At 51.4% G+C, this 17,402-nt stretch overlaps 1 protein-coding gene across 3 annotated transcripts; it reads right to left on the bottom strand.

Moving 5' to 3' along the window:
• Nucleotides 1-985: 985 nt before the first annotated feature.
• LOC104025125 (ATP-dependent RNA helicase DDX19B) lies at nt 986-11,906 on the bottom strand. Of its 3 annotated transcripts, XM_075721495.1 has the most exons (12): nt 11,850-11,906; nt 10,750-10,798; nt 10,262-10,315; nt 9,159-9,294; nt 6,707-6,799; nt 5,952-6,054; nt 4,955-5,069; nt 4,599-4,776; nt 3,918-4,155; nt 2,708-2,870; nt 1,731-1,922; nt 986-1,299 (listed from the first exon to the last, which is right to left on the bottom strand). In XM_075721495.1, the coding sequence occupies exons 1-12, from the start codon at nt 11,904-11,906 to the stop codon at nt 1,238-1,240; spliced, it is 1,440 nt and encodes a 479-aa protein (XP_075577610.1). In that variant the 3' UTR covers nt 986-1,237. The 3 variants fall into 3 exon arrangements, with proteins under 3 accessions (XP_075577610.1, XP_075577611.1, XP_075577612.1); XM_075721496.1 differs by lacking the exon at nt 6,707-6,799; XM_075721497.1 differs by lacking the exons at nt 6,707-6,799; nt 9,159-9,294; nt 10,262-10,315; nt 10,750-10,798; nt 11,850-11,906 and adding an exon at nt 6,156-6,184.
• Nucleotides 11,907-17,402: the final 5,496 nt, after the last annotated feature.

Genomic DNA, 17,402 nt, shown 5'->3' on the forward strand with positions numbered 1-17,402 from the left:
TGAAAGCCCGAGCGCAGAAGTTGCAAATCATTCCTTCTCCGGCAAGGATCACCCCGGGGCGAGGGACCGATGACCTGTCTTGCGCTACGAGCACAATGAAAGTGGAGCGCTTCCCGTCTGCAATTTGGCTGAGCAATTTAACTCAAAACTCTGGTACTGAAACATACTGTAACAGGTAAATTTGGTGTTCTAAAGGTATTTTTTTTTTTTTTTGGTCAGTACAAGCTATCATGATTTTTTTTTTTTTTTTCCTTTTATCCCTATTACTGATCGGTGAAGCCCAGCAGTTCTGTCCGTTATTCACGCGGAGCTTCACAGCAGCATCTTAGAACTGGCACCACCTGCCTAAAGGTGACCGACCCCCACTCCAACAGTCATTAGCGTTTCATGGAGGTGAATTTATTCAGAAAATTAATCAGTACAGTTCCCTTCATACGGCCCCTCCCTCCCCACCCCACCCACCTACACCTTGGCGAGGTTAAACGCTTGGGATGAACTTCTAGAGTACGTCATTAAGCACTGTCACCGCCGCACCGCTTTACGTACAGTGGCCATTCTAACCAATCCAGGACCAATTAAAAAAAAAAAAAAAAATACTGCCCAGCAAAAGCAACACGGCACCTGTGTTTGCGAGTATGAGCTACTGGAGACATCCTTAGGACAATTTACGTAAGGAAAAGCAGGGCAAATCCATCAGGAAGCCAGAAATGAGTCTGAAAGAGCTCAGGGGAGCGCCAAAGAGAATGACGTCCTATTTTGTACAAGTTGAGGTTTTTTTAGCCAAAAACCAGCTGCCTTGTTTGGGTTTTTTTGTCTTTTTTTTTTTTTTCTTTACTTATGTCCTTTATATATTTGGCTGTTGAATTTTAACTGATCAGGTTAATGCTGAACTTTATTCCAATTAAAGGCAATAAAGCTTTTTTTTTTTTAAAAAAAAATTTGTTTTAGGTAATTACACATTGCCCATTTTTTGGGGGCACCTTAGATTCAGAAGATCCTCCCGTTTTAAGGCTAAACTAAGAAATGTTAAAAGCTTCTGTAAACATTTCCTCTTCTTCCCCATAGTTGCACAATTTGAAGTCCAACTGCAATTTTTAAAATGAGGTAATTTTTGTGTACTCATATCTTAAAGAGTCCTCTTAGGGACTAGCTGAGAGGCGTGCCAATCTGAACGCTGATCCAATTGTAGTGGGAGAGCTTCCACAGCAGGGTACACACCAGTTCCAGCAGCTGTACTTCAGTTAGTTATCTTCTCAATCTCATCCAAGTCGTCAGTATCCAATTTGTTTATCTTTTTGTCTGGGAAAGATGAGAAATAAGTCAGATTTCATAACACAGAGCAGAGAAGGGAAAGCTGCTTTCTTTAGCTGGTCTTGAGGAGTTCAGGTTTATCCACAAACTGTTCAGTCAGGTTTTAAAACTACAACATAAAACTTTTTTCTTTTATCAAAGGCCCATCCGGGCGCTCGAATGTTACCCATCTCTGGAACATCCATTTTAAGGACTATCCAGGTAGCCAGCAAACAGACAACTTGACTTATTTCTGCTCCTATCATCTGGAGCAGTTCACCATCCTAAGCGACATTACACAAAACGTAGCTGAGGAGCTCTTCCGTGGTCAGTTTAAGGCTCGACAAATACGCGTTAGATCTGCTCGGAATAGAGCTAGTCAAAATTCTGCAGAAATAACATCTAGTTTTAGAGAAAGAAGAAAGTCTGAGGGTACGTACTGAAATGTTCCTGGATTCTGTTGAGAATATTCATGCTGTGCTTGCTGTCCACCATGTTAATAGCCAGTCCTCGCTTGCCAAAGCGACCTGTACGCCCAATCCGGTGCAGGTAGGTCTCATTATCTGGATTTCCATCCTTATCCACAGGAAGGTCAAAATTGATAACAACGGAGACCTGCTCTACATCGATCCCTGATAAAAAGAAAGCAGGAGATTACACAACTACGTTTAAAGCGTTTTATAGCAGGAACAGCCGCCTCTGCCTGCAGTTCGGTCACCGTACCCAGGCTACCCAGCAGCAGAATTCCCGACGGCTTTCAGAGAGCTGCGCGTGGCTGCCTCCACATTGAGCGAGGAGGTAAAAGACGGTCTCAAACTCTGAATGGATCTTTTCCACAATATCCTTACGGGGCACTTTGAAATAAAAACCACCTAGCTGTTGCACCAGAGAATCCCACTGAAATGGCTAACAGAAAAACAGTTGGAGCTGCTCAGCTTTATCCAGCACTTATATATTCTGGAAACTCCTCCTCTCCAAAGCCGTAAAGGCCTCTTGTTTTTTCAGAGTAGTATGTTGTCTTAACTGTTCTAAGATGTCAAATTGCAACACAAATTCCTACTGGAGTTCAGCACTTTTCAGATTTCCCTATTTCGGAACATGTTTATTTTAAACACTGAGGGTCAGCAGTACAAGCCGGGCTTGGCGCCTGAAGCACAGAATTCTCACAGGACGGACTTTCTCACCTCAAGCTGCAGGAAGCCTACAAGGAGTCCTGTGTTTGCCCACAGGCATCTTTCGATGCACAGACAAGGCCAGCAGCCCAAAAAAGTCCAGGAATTCCTTTAAGGACCCTCACCTCTCCAGACGGGACCACCTGAGGATATGAATTCTTTCTGCAAGCCGGCCAGCACTACCTTATCTTAGGAACCGCTGCTTCTGCCCCTCCCTGGCCCAGCTCTGCCGTGCCGTGCCCTACCTCTGGCACAGACGTTTGTGGTCACCAGCACCTTTTCCTTGCCCTCTCGGAAACGCTCTATCACTGCGGCTCTCTGTTCCACCATCATTTCCCCACTGAGCAGTGCCACCTGATGGCCTTCCTTCGAGAGCTCCGCCGCCAGCCAGCCGGCCGTCTTCCGAGTCTGAAACACAAAGCGAGGCCCGTCTTTGGGAGGAAGTTTTCATGCTGTGAAGCTGGAACAAACCTCTCTGGGGCTGACTGGAAGCTCCGCGGCTGCTCAGTTTTTATACCTCGAAAGGAAACAGCTCCTAAGCGCCGTGCCCTCCCCGTTACAAACTGCGCTCCCGTATCAGAAATAGGAGAGTGTGCATCTGCCGCCACAGGAACCCTTGTTTAAGAAAAGCAGACGTTTTTTCTTTGTGCTCTGCTCCTCAGCTTTCGCTCTACGAGGGATTACATACGTACGCTAAACACTCACGAGCACTGTCAAGAAAACCAAACTACTACGCTTGGAAAATGGCAGGGTTAGAGCTGAATATAGTTGTGAAATCCAACAGAGGCTCTACACAGTCTTGAATTAAACAGTTTCCAATTATGATGTTTTTCCGAGCTCTGATTATGTCTGGTATTATTACATCTCAAGACAGCATAAAAGCAGACTGCTGCAGCAGACTCCAAATACAGGTTTTATCTTGTCTGAGCTAGCTTTACGTGGCTGTTCTGGTGCTGTCAGCACTGCTTTTTCCTACAAGTTATGGTGGCTTCCAGAAAAAAAGAAGTCTCGGTATGATTCACAGGAGACCCCAGAGATATATCACCAATTACCTGAGGGAAATGGAGTCCCAGGAAAAGTAATGTATCAGCTGCAGAACTACAAGGCTTCCCCATCCCTCATTCTGCCCTGTTTTTATCCATTTTCCAACCTCAAGTTTTTGGTATTTTTCAGTAGTTCTAAGTAATACTTTGTTTAGGAAAACGGTGCGTTACTCTGATCTTTGTTTCAGAGGACTTCAAGAATAAAAATTACCTGGACGGACAAACCCAGACAAACAAGCCAGCTAGTGCTATCCTGGCTCTCAAGATTTCACTCAAAGAGGGAGCCAGAAAAGCCAAAGAAAAGGGCAATTCATGTTCTCAGTTCCTCTCTGAAAAGCATGCCTGGCCAGGTTTTTAGCAATAGCAGACACTAGCGGGGTCGTTGGGACTAACGTGCCCCGAAAGGACTCACGTGGCAGAAGATCATGGCCTGGGCAATGGTGATAGCGCCGTAGATATTACAGAGAGCCTGGAACTTCTCATCTCTGTTATTGCACAGAACGTAATACTGCTTAATAGTGTCCAGCGTCTCCTCTTCTCGCTTCAGTTTGATAATGTTTGGGTCAGGAACAACTTTTTGAGCAAACTTCCAGACAGAATCCTCAAAAGTGGCTGAAAACAGAAGCATCTGGCAGTCCCTGGGGAGCATTCTGCAAGAGAGAGCAAAATGGGCAGGGTTCCCAACGCACCACTGTCACCCCCCTGATATCCTGATGGGATTAATGCTGCGGGCAAAGCAGAACAATAACCTCAGAACCAGTTATTTCAGTGGCTGGAAAGACTAATGCTAATCTTACCAACACCTGATCGTTCCCTCATGGACCAGTGGCATCCAGACTTGCATTCTTAAAAATGAATTAACCCTGCTCCAGGGACAGGCTTTTTATTCTGTAAGAAAATGAAACTGCTTGTCATCCCCTGACATTCTGCCTCTATTAACCATCTGGATTAGAGCTAAATATATCATTTTAATCTTGTTGCTCTATCGGTGAAGACACCGGTCAAGAATCTAGCCCCACTGTCCCTATGTTACAAAACAGCTATAATCGAAAGAAACAAAAATCACCTCGGGCAACGTACGCCGAGTCCTTACCTCTGAATGCGGATGCTCTGGTCCTGATGGCCCTGGGTTGCTATCATCACGTCAGCCTCATCCAAGACGAACACTTTGATTTTCTTGGGATCTATGAATTTCAGTTTGGAACACCAGTCCAGCACGGTGCCGGGTGTGCCAATTACGATCTGCTCGGAGATCTTCTGACCTCTCTCCACTGCCGGGACAGAAAGGAAGGCTTTCATAAGATGGCTGCGCAGACAGTGGAATGCTCTGCCTCGCTCTGAACTAGCCTATTTCACCATCTGACTGCTCCACTGTTCATTTACTGTGCTGCACACGAGGAACACGATTTTCTCATTTACGGTCTGTTGGTAGCGTTTCACCTTACTCACATTTATTGCCTCGGACAGCATAGGCAAGTTTCAGCTCCGGATAAAACTTTCCCATTTGTTCAATCACTTTTCCTGTTTGAAGCGCCAGCTCGTATGTTGGGGAAAGGCACAAACACTGGAGGGAGAGAAGGATAACGCGTTTGAGATGACCAACATCCTAGGCAACACTATCACACTTGCTTTTTAAAATCCTTATTAATGAAGATTTCCTGAAGACGAGCATGAATTGGTTTAGTGGTGGACTTGGTGGTGTGAGGTTAATGGTTGGACTGGATGATCTTAAAGGGCTTTTTCAACCTAAATGATTCTATGATTCTATGCGAGCAGCTGAACAGTTTCTGAAAGCCCATCTGTTCTGCATCCTGAAACTCGGGGAATGAACGGGTACGATACAGTCACCTAGCTCCTGGCTTTCTGCGTTCAATCCTGCTCCTCAGAATTGAGAGAGCAGATACTCTGCTGGGGGACATGTACGGGCAGTAGTGACAAGGACCGTAACGCCTACAGTTAGACCAAGAGATAAGAATGGCATTTTTAAGGAAAGAATTGTAGCCTTGGTAAAACTGCTCGACTAGATCATAAGGAAATTTGGTTACAAAAGCCCCTTTCTGGGCATTCTGCTCTATTGTCACAGACATCTTCTCTCCCATCCCAAATTTCACTTACTTAACCCCCTTCAGCCTGCAATATTTCTCCATTTTAATTTCTCCCAGAATGATATCCCCCCGATTTAACTCCTCACAGAGCAACGGCACCCTGAGTGATGCAAAGGAGGGACTGAAAGGAAGAAGCTGTTAGTAAAATCCACGTCTTTTGCATAAAGGCATTTTGATAGATCCCTGAATCACCAGCCCCTGCTAAGCAGTTTACATAAAAGGCATCACAGAGATGGCTTCATCAGGCTATGAATTTACTATAGACGGTCTCAACACAAGCCCAGCCTCGTCACTCGGGGGCCACTAAACCCCCCAAAACAGTCACATCCCCAAAACTTTACCTGTGGGTACTTGTTCCCAGGTTCAACACGACTGAGCATGGCCAGGACAAAGGCAGCCGTCTTGCCAGTACCGGACTGAGATTGTGCGATCAAGTTCTGTGGGCTGCAGAACATAGAGCAGACACGAGCTCAACGAGATGAACCACCCGGACAACGTATGCATGGGGGTGAACGATAAAGAAAACGCAAGTGGCATTTTAATACCTTGTAGATTTACCACGGCTCTGGACTGGTGCCTAACTTGACCAGCTACGCTCCACAGGGCCCAAGTTTCTGCCCTCTACCAACTTTCTCTTTCAGCACCTCTTGGTTATGGAGATTTGGAAGGAAAACTGCGATTATCTGGCAGTTCTTTTCCATTTTGCACATCTCCCTCTAGCGTCTTAACGCTTCATTTCAGCTCAGGGGCGCGGAGAGGAAAACCAGCCACACAGGCAACGCGGCACCTCAGCTACTCCCAGGATTTCTGGAGCTACGTTCCACAGCAGCCTTATTATTTCTCCCCTACGCTGACTAGGAAAACCGGATTGACCTCAGCCGAACACCGCGGCACTGTGTGTTCAGTACCAGCCCTAGGAAAAGACAAATCCAGGGTTGCTGTCACGCAGTTCGTGACCACAGAAGCAGCGTGGCATGGGAAGCCTTTCACCACAGCTCCCCCGTCACCACCCTCCCCTCCAAAGCTCAGTAACAGCACACTAATATCTTTCAAATCCTTCCTACACTGGAAGGGAGTAGAAAGTGTGTGTACATACGGTTCAGCAAGCATCATGGGCAGGGCATTCTCTTGTATCTTAGATGGTCTGTTGAAGCCCATGGCATAGACTCCTTGCAGGAGCTGTGGTTTCCTGAAAACAGAGGAGTTTTTATAGCGTGACCTATTAAAGTACATTTGGGTTTCATTTGCGTACAAAGAGGTGAGAAAAAACCTTGCACCCGGACCTAGAGCTGCCCCTTTCCGTGCACCCGCTGTCATGGCACCGGTGAGGTGACTACGGTCAGTGCCTGGAAGCCACAAGAAGTGACAGCAGAGAGTTTGGAAAGGAAGCTTTGCGAAAACCCCTCGATTTAGTACGTCAGCCTGCACGCCTGCCTTTCACAGCTACGTGGAAAACCTTGTGTCACAGCTCTAAGGCTAGCGCTGGGCTTGTTCTAAAGCCGCTTTTCAGACAATCCCGGGAATCTCAGAGCAGAGAGCATTAATCCTGTCCTTTAGGCCAATCCCTTTTCCTCAGCGACGCCTAATCTCGGCGCCAAAATTATCACTCCTTGAAGACTCAAATACGGGACGAAGCGACCTCCGTACGTGAGGAACAGAATGAAGCGTAACGTCGTGAAATCACTGCAAGGGCTTCGCTAAGTCGTGATGGATTCTGTAATACAAACTGACATCTTAACACCAGAGCGACGCTGGCTTAGCGCACAAAACTGGTAAATGACGGATAAGGTTAGTTCACCGCGACTACGCCTAGTGACCCATGCTTATAACCCAGCACTCCGACCGCAGCGCGTGGTGACGCCGCTAGTCGTCAGCTGCTCATCAATTGCTTTTTCTCAAGGGAGCTTTCTAGTCTCAGCAGGCAGTTGTCGAGACAAGGACATCCAAGAACAACCGAAAATTCAGGTTACGGTGCTAGCAAACTCTTAGCCGGCGACCTCCAAGGGCTGACTGGAGTGCTGTCAGTGGTGCTCAGAAGCAAGGGCTTTCCTTTCAAAGCAGGTTACGGGTTTCCTGCCCACCATTTCCCACTGTTAAGAACTTCCTATTCAGCACAACATGCTTTTTAAAAATCCCGTATTACTTTCAGACGACGGCTGGAACAAAAGCTCTTTGAAAAACGTAACCTTGTGCTGCTCAGAAGCAAGGACGTACGAAGCCCAACTCTGCAACAGTTGCCAAGGATACACCAAGTCATAACAAAATGAAGACTCAATTAGTCCGACTGCCCCCACCATTAACTCCCTTGGATTGTTTGGCTACTGAAAGGTGGGAATTAGTCTAACAGGCACTACAGGACCTCGGCTTGTTTTGTAGACATTCAGGCACTAACGTTAACAAAGTGAAACGACATCCTGACATTTCACGGTGAGAAGTCTCATTGGCTCCGATTTCCCCATGGAGCTTGCAAAAGAGCAACAAAACTGAGATCACTGATATAACCAACAACAATCCCAACAAGACAGCCTTTTTAGCACATTTAAAAAAAAAAAAAAAGAGATAAATCTATCATGCCTTAAATACAGCTATCGTTGCTTGAAAGCTCCACTGGTAAAAGTGTTCAATAGGAAAGGTCAGAAAATACTAACGCTAGTAGCCTCTCCAGTACATAAATCCAGTCCCGCTGGCAGAGAAAAGATAAAGCTTTTCCCCTTTGTATTATTCACTGCTGCTGGACCTTCACAAATAACCAGCAGAGAACAGGAAGAGAAGATGGTTGTGTTCGTTACTTCTGCCAGTAAAACAAATCGCGTGTTTTCCAAAACACTGCCGTGCTGCCGGAACACCTGCGCCGAGCCTCCCTGCATTCGCTGCAGAGCCGCTGGCCAAACAGCGATGCCTCCGACATGGAAAAGTTCTCGCTTTGCAGTTCTCGCAACCCTGGCGACAGTGGCCGTGGAAGGACAGCCCTCCCTCCTCTGCTCGCCTCCTCCAGCTTATCCCACGCGAGCTCCGGTGTGCGTTTGAAGACCAAAAACCGCGCGTGAAAATTGAGAATAGCGTGGCTAGAGCGGATTACAGAAAGCAATGCTAGCTCTGCACCGACCCGGGCTTCAAATGAGCTCGTTTCAGAGGGAAGCCTTCACAAGGCACCGAGATAAAATAATTCTCCTTGCATTTAAATAATACGGTAAATGATATGCTAATTTATTAATGACAAATTTGCAGTAACTCGAAACAGAAACCCATGTACTTTGAAGCGCTATCTCCTACGCAGCCAGGGAATCTATCAGGACACGAGGGGAGGCTCCCGCTATCTGATCGGCTCCAAATTCGCATCTGCTCTCGCAGCCTCACCAAAAGTGAGTCAACGCTGCTCCCCCCGACTTCAAGAACGTGGCTTCCTACAACTGAGTGGGCTGAAAAATACAGTCATAAGGGAGCCTGTTTAATATTTCTGCTGCCCGGTTTTAAGAGCTCAACGCAGAGAAGCCTCTGGCTCATCCCAGCATTGCCCTTCCGGCAGCTTTGAACCGACAGGCACTTACAGTCGCAGCTCCTCAAAAGACTTCACGGAGTAGAGAGGCGATGTGGGATCCCTCTGCAGCACCTCCACTTGATTTGTTGTGTCGACCAAGTTACTGCGGATTAGCTTGTTCAGTAAGGACTGGGCAGCTCTGTCCTCTGTTGAAAAAGGAGGTAGGAAAAATAAATAAATCGCAGCCTGCTTCAGGTGTCGCTCCCGCTGAAACGCTGCATTACCAAGCCACTTAAAAAAGGATGAGATGCATCCAAATACTGAAATTCTCGATTACAGAGCAATGTCCTAAAAGAGTCCAAACGTCCTGAATGAGACATCTCTCGAGACATCCCAGAGATTCACATTTAACATCCAGAAAGACAAACCAAAGCAAGCGCTGCTTTAAGGGAGACCTTAACAGATACAGAACTCTGCTTATTTAAGGTATTATAGCTTAGCACCTAACCGGAAGGCGGGACAGGGTTAAAAGCCTCACTATTATCTGACGCGTGGGCAGACACCTTTTAGAAGGGTTTTTTTTGTCTTTTTAAGGAAAATTTGAGGACAAACGGTACCTTAGAAAGATTTCAGGGCTGAAATGCAGCAAGGGCTGTGGATAAGTGAGATTAATGGTTGGACTGGATGATCTTAAAGGTCTTTTCCAACCTAGATGATTCTATGATTCTATGATTCAAAACAGAAGGCTAAACTCCTGCACTTTGGGGTTTTTCCCAATAAATCTGTTTCCTAAAGCAAGTTTCTCTAAAGCCACCTTCTGAAGGATTTAGAGCCGTTACCCACCTCTTAACAGCCATTTCATAAATGCAACATGTTGGCTGCTACAGCAATTGCAGCGCCAGGTTATCCAGCTGCTCCTGTATCCAGTCCTGCCTTTGAGGATACTGCTATCCCCTTATTTCTCTCCACTCTAATCCAGGAGTCTCCCAAGTTATTACAGGACCCAATGGCTTTAAAAGTATTATGAAGAACATGTCTTACAATTAAGTCCTTGGGGTGGGATACAAGATCATCCATCCTGAGACATAAGGCAGACTTACTTTAAGTATATACGCAATTAATTTCTTTTCAACGATTCCCTGCCGAAGCTTTTTTTTCCAAGGCGGCACTTACCCTTCTCCTCATCCTCCGTCTTCTCCACGTTGTCATCTGCCTTGACAACAGCACCTAAATTCAAACAGGCGGGTTTGGGGCAGATGTGAGGTCAGGCAGCCCACACCTGCAGAGTTTTAGGTTTTTAATACGGTGGGGAAAGCTCCAAAGCAGCCCATTTTCCTGACGAGAGCCCCGCTCTATCGCTGCGCCCAAGAAAGCCAAGCGCCGGCTCGCTCTGTACGGCCAAGCTGAAGTTTATCAACCATACCGACAGATTTTGCCCCCACAGCTCCTCAAATACAGCGAAACGCGATTTTAAAAAGCGAGCCTAGCAGAACAAGCGCGAGCGCCAGATATTTAGTCTAGGCTGCTGTTTAATCTTAGCTTTACGCTTCCCTTTTCTGGAATTTCTTGATGAATCAGGAATTTACTTTGGCAGCAGCGCTCCAAACCCAACAGGAAAACATGACGCCCTTTCTAAGACCATTTGAGCGGCTGTAACTCACCGTTAGCATCTGGTTTGGTTTTTTCCTCCTTCAGGTGTAAACTGCTCAACTACAAGTGAGGAAAAACACAAAATCAGAGTCGTTCAAAAGCTACCGTACCTACGTTTTACTACCAGCCGGGAAAACCTCAGCTTTCATCAAGGCTTCCAGATTCACCGCTGGCTAAAACGATTGCAGAGGCCCTGGCAAAAACCCGTGCTCGAAGGCAAACGAGATGAAGTTAGCGAGACGAACTCCATTTCAAGAGTTTTAAGGCAAACACGACTTTTTCTCAGCTGTAACGATGACGACACGGAGGAGGGATTTGGTTTTCTGTCCCTGCATCTCCACTCCCTAATACCTCTGCTGAGGGCAAATGGGAAAAAAAAAATGTACATTCCAGGATGGAAACTCCAAGGCAAGCGCAGCGCCGGCTGCCAGAAGCTGCCCCAGGACGCGTCCCTCTCGCCGAGGGTTTGTTTTACCCCGAAATGTGACAGGGAGGGAAGCCCCGAGGGTCTTGCCGCATCCCAGGGCCCGAGTTAATGCTTTCCACGCTGAAGCGCAGCGCTTGGAGCGGCTCAGAAAAATGAAAAATCCCAACATTTCAAACAAATTTAGATCTTGTCACAAAAAAAAAAAGAAAGGAAAAAAGGGATTTTTTTTTTTTTTGGGGGGGGGGGGGGGGGTTTGGATGAAGACCGCGGGCTCGGCGGCCGCCTCCGAAGGGGTGCTGCTGACAGGGCTGTGCCTGCGGGCAGGGCGAGGGGGAAGGACCCTGCCCTTTTGATACTCAAAAAATGAAGGTGGGGGGGAAATTAGAAAAAAAAAAAAATAAAGAAAAGGGCTTTTTCTTTTTTTGGTTCCTAAAGGAAGCCCCCAGGCCCAGGGACACCCCGAGGCGGTGCTGCGGGCAGGGCCCCGCCGCGCAGGGGGAGCCCAGAAGCCCCCCTGCCCCTCTGATGCGCCAGAACAGAAAATGGGGAGAAAAAGGGGTTTCCGGCGCTCGCTGTTTTCTGCGAGGCGGCGGCGGCGGCGTCGCAGCCCCGGGGGCCCCGCGCCTCAGGGCCGGGCCGCCGCCAGGGCCCCCCGGCCTCCCCCCGCCCCGGCTCCGCGCTCACCGACTCGGCCGCCGCCTCCTGCTCGTCCACGGCCAGGGCCCAGGAGTCGGTGGCCATGTCCGGGCCGGGGCGCTGGCGCCGGGCTCGCCGTGAGCAGCCGCAATGGCGCCGGCCGCGGGAAGGGCGCCTGCGCCGCCGCCACCCCCCCCCCCCCGGGTCCGGCGGCAACCGCGGCCGCGGCGGCGGCGTTCCGGGAGCGAGGCGTTCCGGGGGGCGGGAGTAAAGGCGGCACAGAGGGGGACGGCGGGGACAGAGAGGGGCGGGGGCGTCCGGCCCAGCCCGGGCTGCGCTGGGGGGCGTGGGGTCCGGCCAGGCCTCGGTGTGGGGCACAGACCCGGCCTGCTGTGGGGCTGGACCCCCGTATGGTGTGGGGCTGGGGTCAGGGCCTGGTGCATTGCATGGTGTGGGGCCAGGCACCATGTATGGTGTGGGGCTGGGGTTAGGGCCTGTATTGCTGCCTGCTGTGGGGCTGGACCCCCGTATGGTGTGGGGCTGGGATTAGGGCCTGGCTTGCTGCCTGCTGTGGGGTCTGGTCCCCCATGTGATGTGGGGCTGGGGTCAGGGCCTGGTGCATTGCATGGTGTGGGGCCAGGCGCCATGTATGGTGTGGGGCTGGGGTTAGGGCCTGTACTGCTGCCTGCTGTGGGGCTGGACCCCCGTATGGTGTGGGGCTGGGGTCAGGCCCTGCCTTGCTGCCTGCTGTGGGGTCTGGCCCCCCATGTGATGTGGGGCTGGGGTCAGGGCCTGGTGCATTGCATGGTGTGGGGCTGGGGTTAGGGCCTGTATTGCTGCCTGCTGTGGGGCTGGCCCCCCGTATGGTGTGGGGCTGGGATTAGGGCCTGCCTTGCTGCCTGCTGTGGGGTCTGGTCCCCCATGTGGTGTGGGGCTGGGGTTAGGGCCTGGTGCATTGCATGGTGTGGGGCCAGGCCCTCTGTATGGTGTGGGGCTGGGGTTATGGCCTGTATTGCTGCCTGCTGTGGGGTCTGGCCCCCTGTATGGTGTGGGGCTGGGGTTATGGCCTGTATTGCTGCCTGCTGTGGGGTCTGGCCCCCCGTATGGTGTGGGGCTGGGGGTCTGGCCTTGCCTTGCTGCCTGCTGTGGGGTCTGGCCCCCCGTATGGTGTGGGGCTGGGGGTCTGGCCTTGCCTTGCTGCCTGCTGTGGGGTCTGGCCCCCCGTATGGTGTGGGGCTGGGGGTCTGGCCTTGCCTTGCTGCCTGCTGTGGGGTCTGGCCCCCCGTATGGTGTGGGGCTGGGGGTCTGGCCTTGCCTTGCTGCCTGCTGTGGGGTCTGGCCCCCCATGTGATGTGGGGCTGGGGTCAGGGCCTGGTGCATTGCATGGTGTGGGGCTGGGGTTAGGGCCTGTATTGCTGCCTGCTGTGGGGCTGGCCCCCCGTATGGTGTGGGGCTGGGATTAGGGCCTGCCTTGCTGCCTGCTGTGGGGTCTGGTCCCCCATGTGGTGTGGGGCTGGGGTTAGGGCCTGGTGCATTGCATGGTGTGGGGCTGGGGTTATGGCCTGTATTGCTGCCTGCTGTGGGGTCTGGCCCCCCGTATGGTGTGGGGCTGGGGGTCTGGCCTTGCCTTGCTGCCTGCTGTGGGGTCTGGCCCCCCGTATGGTGTGGGGCTGGGGGTCTGGCCTTGCCTTGCTGCCTGCTGTGGGGTCTGGCCCCCCGTATGGTGTGGGGCTGGGGGTCTGGCCTTGCCTTGCTGCCTGCTGTGGGGTCTGGCCCCCCGTATGGTGTGGGGCTGGGGGTCTGGCCTTGCCTTGCTGCCTGCTGTGGGGTCTGGCCCCCTGTATGGTGTGGGGCTGGGGGTCTGGCCTTGCCTTGCTGCCTGCTGTGGGGTCTGGCCCCCTGTATGGAGTGGGGCTGGGGGTCAGGCCTTGGTGCATTGCATAGTGTGGGGTCTGGCCCCCCATATGGTGTGGGGCTGGGGGTCTGGCCTTGCCTTGCTGCCTGCTGTGGGGTCTGGCCCCCCATATGGTGTGGGGCTGGGGCTGGGGTTTCCCCTGTAACGGTGTCCCTTTGGGAGCTGAGGCTGGGGGGAAATCATGCGGCGGCTGTGACATTTGCACGGGAACCGCAGCTCTTTCTGTCTCGGAAATAGAGATGTAGGTGAAAAACAAGGTTGTCGACTGAGTCACGGAGGCTGTAGAAGTGGCAGGAACACGGAAAAGTTGTTTGTGTCCCGTCTGTCGCTCTAGGGCAGGACCTGGCTTAGATCCGATATGAAACCTGTTCTTTAAAGCTCCTGGAATAAAGGTGAGAAAAAGGGAAAATAGAAAGGAAAGAAGCGTGGGAAGAGCCTGCGGGATTTCCTCGCCGGGCTGCCGTTCCCTGCGCGGCGTCGGCGCTTCCTTGAACCCTGCGTGGAAGGAGCAGCCCTCGAGGAGGGTCTTAATCCGTGGTTTTATTAGGTGTGGCAGGAGGAGGAAAATGGCCAAGCCTGGAGGCATCAGCCAGAAGTTCCCAAGATGATGGTTACTTCCTTGTCTCGATATTTACCCTCCCTTTTAATGAAGTCGCTTCATTTGCTCCCACAGCCTGAAACTTTCCATCTAAGCTGTTACTTCTTTCTGTGCACGAGAAATCTTGTCCACACCTCGTGCAATTTTGCTGATATTGGTGCGTTAGCCAGGCAGGGCCGGGCCCTTCACTATTGCTATTTTTTTTTTTTTTCCTTCCAGCTAAAACCTGTGATTATCGAGTATTATCATCTGATGCTTTCCCCCCATCCACCTAGTTCCTCTTCAGAGGCGAGAGCCCCGTGTCCCTCTGTGTGTCGGGATCCTCTCCCCCTCCTCCAGCCACACACGTGAAATTTGGGGTCTGGCAGTTTTATTTGCAGAGGTGACATCATGGCTTTTTTTCCATGGCAACTCATTGCAGCGCCCAGGAGGATGCTGAACGCAGGAGCTGAATGCGAGGAGATTTTCAATGGGAACAGAGCAGGCAGCTGAAAGCAAGTCTGAGATGATAATTAATTAATTAGGGTAAAAATAAAAAGGAGCATGGGAAAGACAGGAGTCCCCGCAGCCGATGGGTGCTTTAGCTGCCGAGACGCGCGTGCTTCCCAGTGTAATGTTTTCTTGCAGAGACGCTCGCCTCCAGTGAAGAGATGTAATTGGGATTAGCCCCATTTCAGAGATGGGAAAACCGAGGCACAGGAAACGAGAACTGCCCGCGGTTAGGCGGCGCTAGCCGGAGGCAGATCTTCCCAAGCCCTCCTTTCTAATCCCCTACCTCAGCTGCAATAATTTTGTGGGATTTTCAAGGCTCTGGCACGATCGTGCCGGCGGCCGCGGGTGTTTCTGTCTTGCGTCTTCTGTAGGTGAGGACGGACTTTCCTCCGGCAGCCCCTGGGGCAGGGGTGGGTGCTCAGCCCGTGCAGGCTCCTTGATTTTGCTGGGGACTCCGCTGCCAAATAATTGAATAGTTGTTCTTTTACGCATGAAATAAAAAATTCAGATCAATTTAACGTCAAATAAATGCTTAATTCCCTTCATCAGCGGACTTTGGCTGTGCTAGAACTAGAGATCTCGGGAGGGCAGCTGGTGCGCTGTGGAATTTCATTGGAATTATCCGTGCTCCTTACCCACCAAACAGGCCGGAGGCTCCTTGTCCGCGCGCGTCCCTGCTTAGCCCCGTCTTACCCCTTTTTATCATCACCATCTACCCACAGGATGGTTTATTTTTTTTTTTTCCAGAGCATTCCAGGATGAGGAAAACTGCATTTACATACAGAGCAGCGCATGGAGATAATGAGAAGCGCTCACTGCTCTCCATCTAGCAGGAGATTTGGTTTAGGGTTGTTTTTTTCTTTTTTCCCTGTTCTTTTGTGGTTTTGTTTTTTTTTTTTAATCATGCCCGAACCTCCCAGCCCGTTGACGCAGGCTGCGTTCGGAGGGCACGAACGTGAGCGCGCTGCGCTTGCGCACTCGTCTAATGTTGAAGCCTGAGCGAGCTGAATACCGAGCGGGCCAGGAGCCGGGGAAGCTTGCCCTGTGCTTGGCCACTGGATTCCCTTCAGCTGGTGCCATAAACTCGCCTGGGCTGGTCCCAGGCATGAAGCAGGACTGGAAATACTCCTCTGCGGCGTCTTGGCGTTTGGAGATGCTGCCTGCCGCCGGCTGTTATCTGACCCTGCGTGCGTAAGCTGCGAGCTAAGAGATGAGCTCAAGAGATGGGACTTCTGCTGAGCTCAAAGTCTATTTTTAGCTTGTCCTCCCCCAAATTTTGTCTCGTTTACGCCCCTGCTGCAGCCCATCTGGTTTCTCAGCTGCCGCTCCCTGGGAGGAGGTGGCCCTTATCGGCGGTGGGGTTTCCTAGGCACGGCCGACCTGGGGAGGATGAGGAGGAACGAACGCCGGCCAAAGGCCCCCGTGAGCTGCTTTGGCACGTGGCGGCACTTCCGAACATCGCGGTGATGCCCTTGGCGATGCGGCCTCACCTCCGGCGCTAAATATTAGTTGCCCCTAAAACAACTCTGTTTCTGTTCTCCCGAGGTCTCACATCTGCCTCAGCCTCCATGTCGCGTCCCGCGCTGTCTTATAAATAAATACGCCGCAGCTACCAGATTTGTTGGTATGAATCCCAGGATTTCTCCCGACATATGTTATTTTCTTCGTAGGAGCCAAAAGCCATAGTAAGCAAACATTTTAACAGGCACTGGAAACATGGGACGTGCGCTTCTTGGTGGCTGACTTATTTGTCTAGCAAGAACCGTAAATTATCAAACTTCAGGGCTTAAGTCGGCCTCTGGGAGTTGGGCTTAGGGAAAAAGCTCTCAATTAGGTGTTTGCTCGCGGAGTTTCTTGCCGTTTCCCCTAAAGCACGTCCTTCTCGGCGAAGACAAGACGGTTCATTAGCGACGCTACGCATCTGGTCACCCCGCTGCTCCTACGACGCGGACGTGCGCTCGGAGACGAGGAGGGGAAAGAAAATGCCCCGGGTTCATCTGAACGCAGACGGAAAGGGAGACCTGGGCGTTACAGGGAAGGGACGTGTTAGCCCGGAGCCCTGGCTGAGGTTAGGGGCTGGGTCTGCCGGCGGCGGTGGGTTTGCTGCCAGGGACGGGTCCGCGGTGGGACGCTCAAAGCGGCCAGATCTGCGGGCGGATCTGCGTCTCTGCGTAGGACGAGTTTGGGGGGAAAAACCCCTCTGTCCTCCCGCGGGTCGCTGCTGCATCGGGGAGCTTTTCCTCTCGAGGGAGGCGGCGGTATTTTCAGCGCTAGCGAGCTACCTGGCGGCAGCAGCGCTGTTATCACCGGATTTAGGGAGCTTTGCCCCTCTGCGTGCTCCGACGCGGGCTCGGTGTCCAGCTCTGCTTCGGGACAGTGGCCCAGTCGGTGCCCTTCCTGCTGCCTCAGTTTCCCCTTTCATCTACACGTCATTTTTCCTGCGTTTAAGTGTAAGCTGCGTGGGGCAGGGACTGTGTCCGGCACAAGCACGTCCCTGCATTAGAGGATCGCTCCCCTTCGCCCGTGGGGAGGGTCCCCTTTAGACCCCCCCATGGCCGGGGGGTGCTTGGTGAGGGGCTTGGGAGGTACCTGGGGA

The sequence above is a fragment of the Pelecanus crispus genome, chromosome 15 (genome assembly GCF_030463565.1).
Source record: "Pelecanus crispus isolate bPelCri1 chromosome 15, bPelCri1.pri, whole genome shotgun sequence".
NCBI classification, from domain to species: domain Eukaryota; kingdom Metazoa; phylum Chordata; class Aves; order Pelecaniformes; family Pelecanidae; genus Pelecanus; species Pelecanus crispus.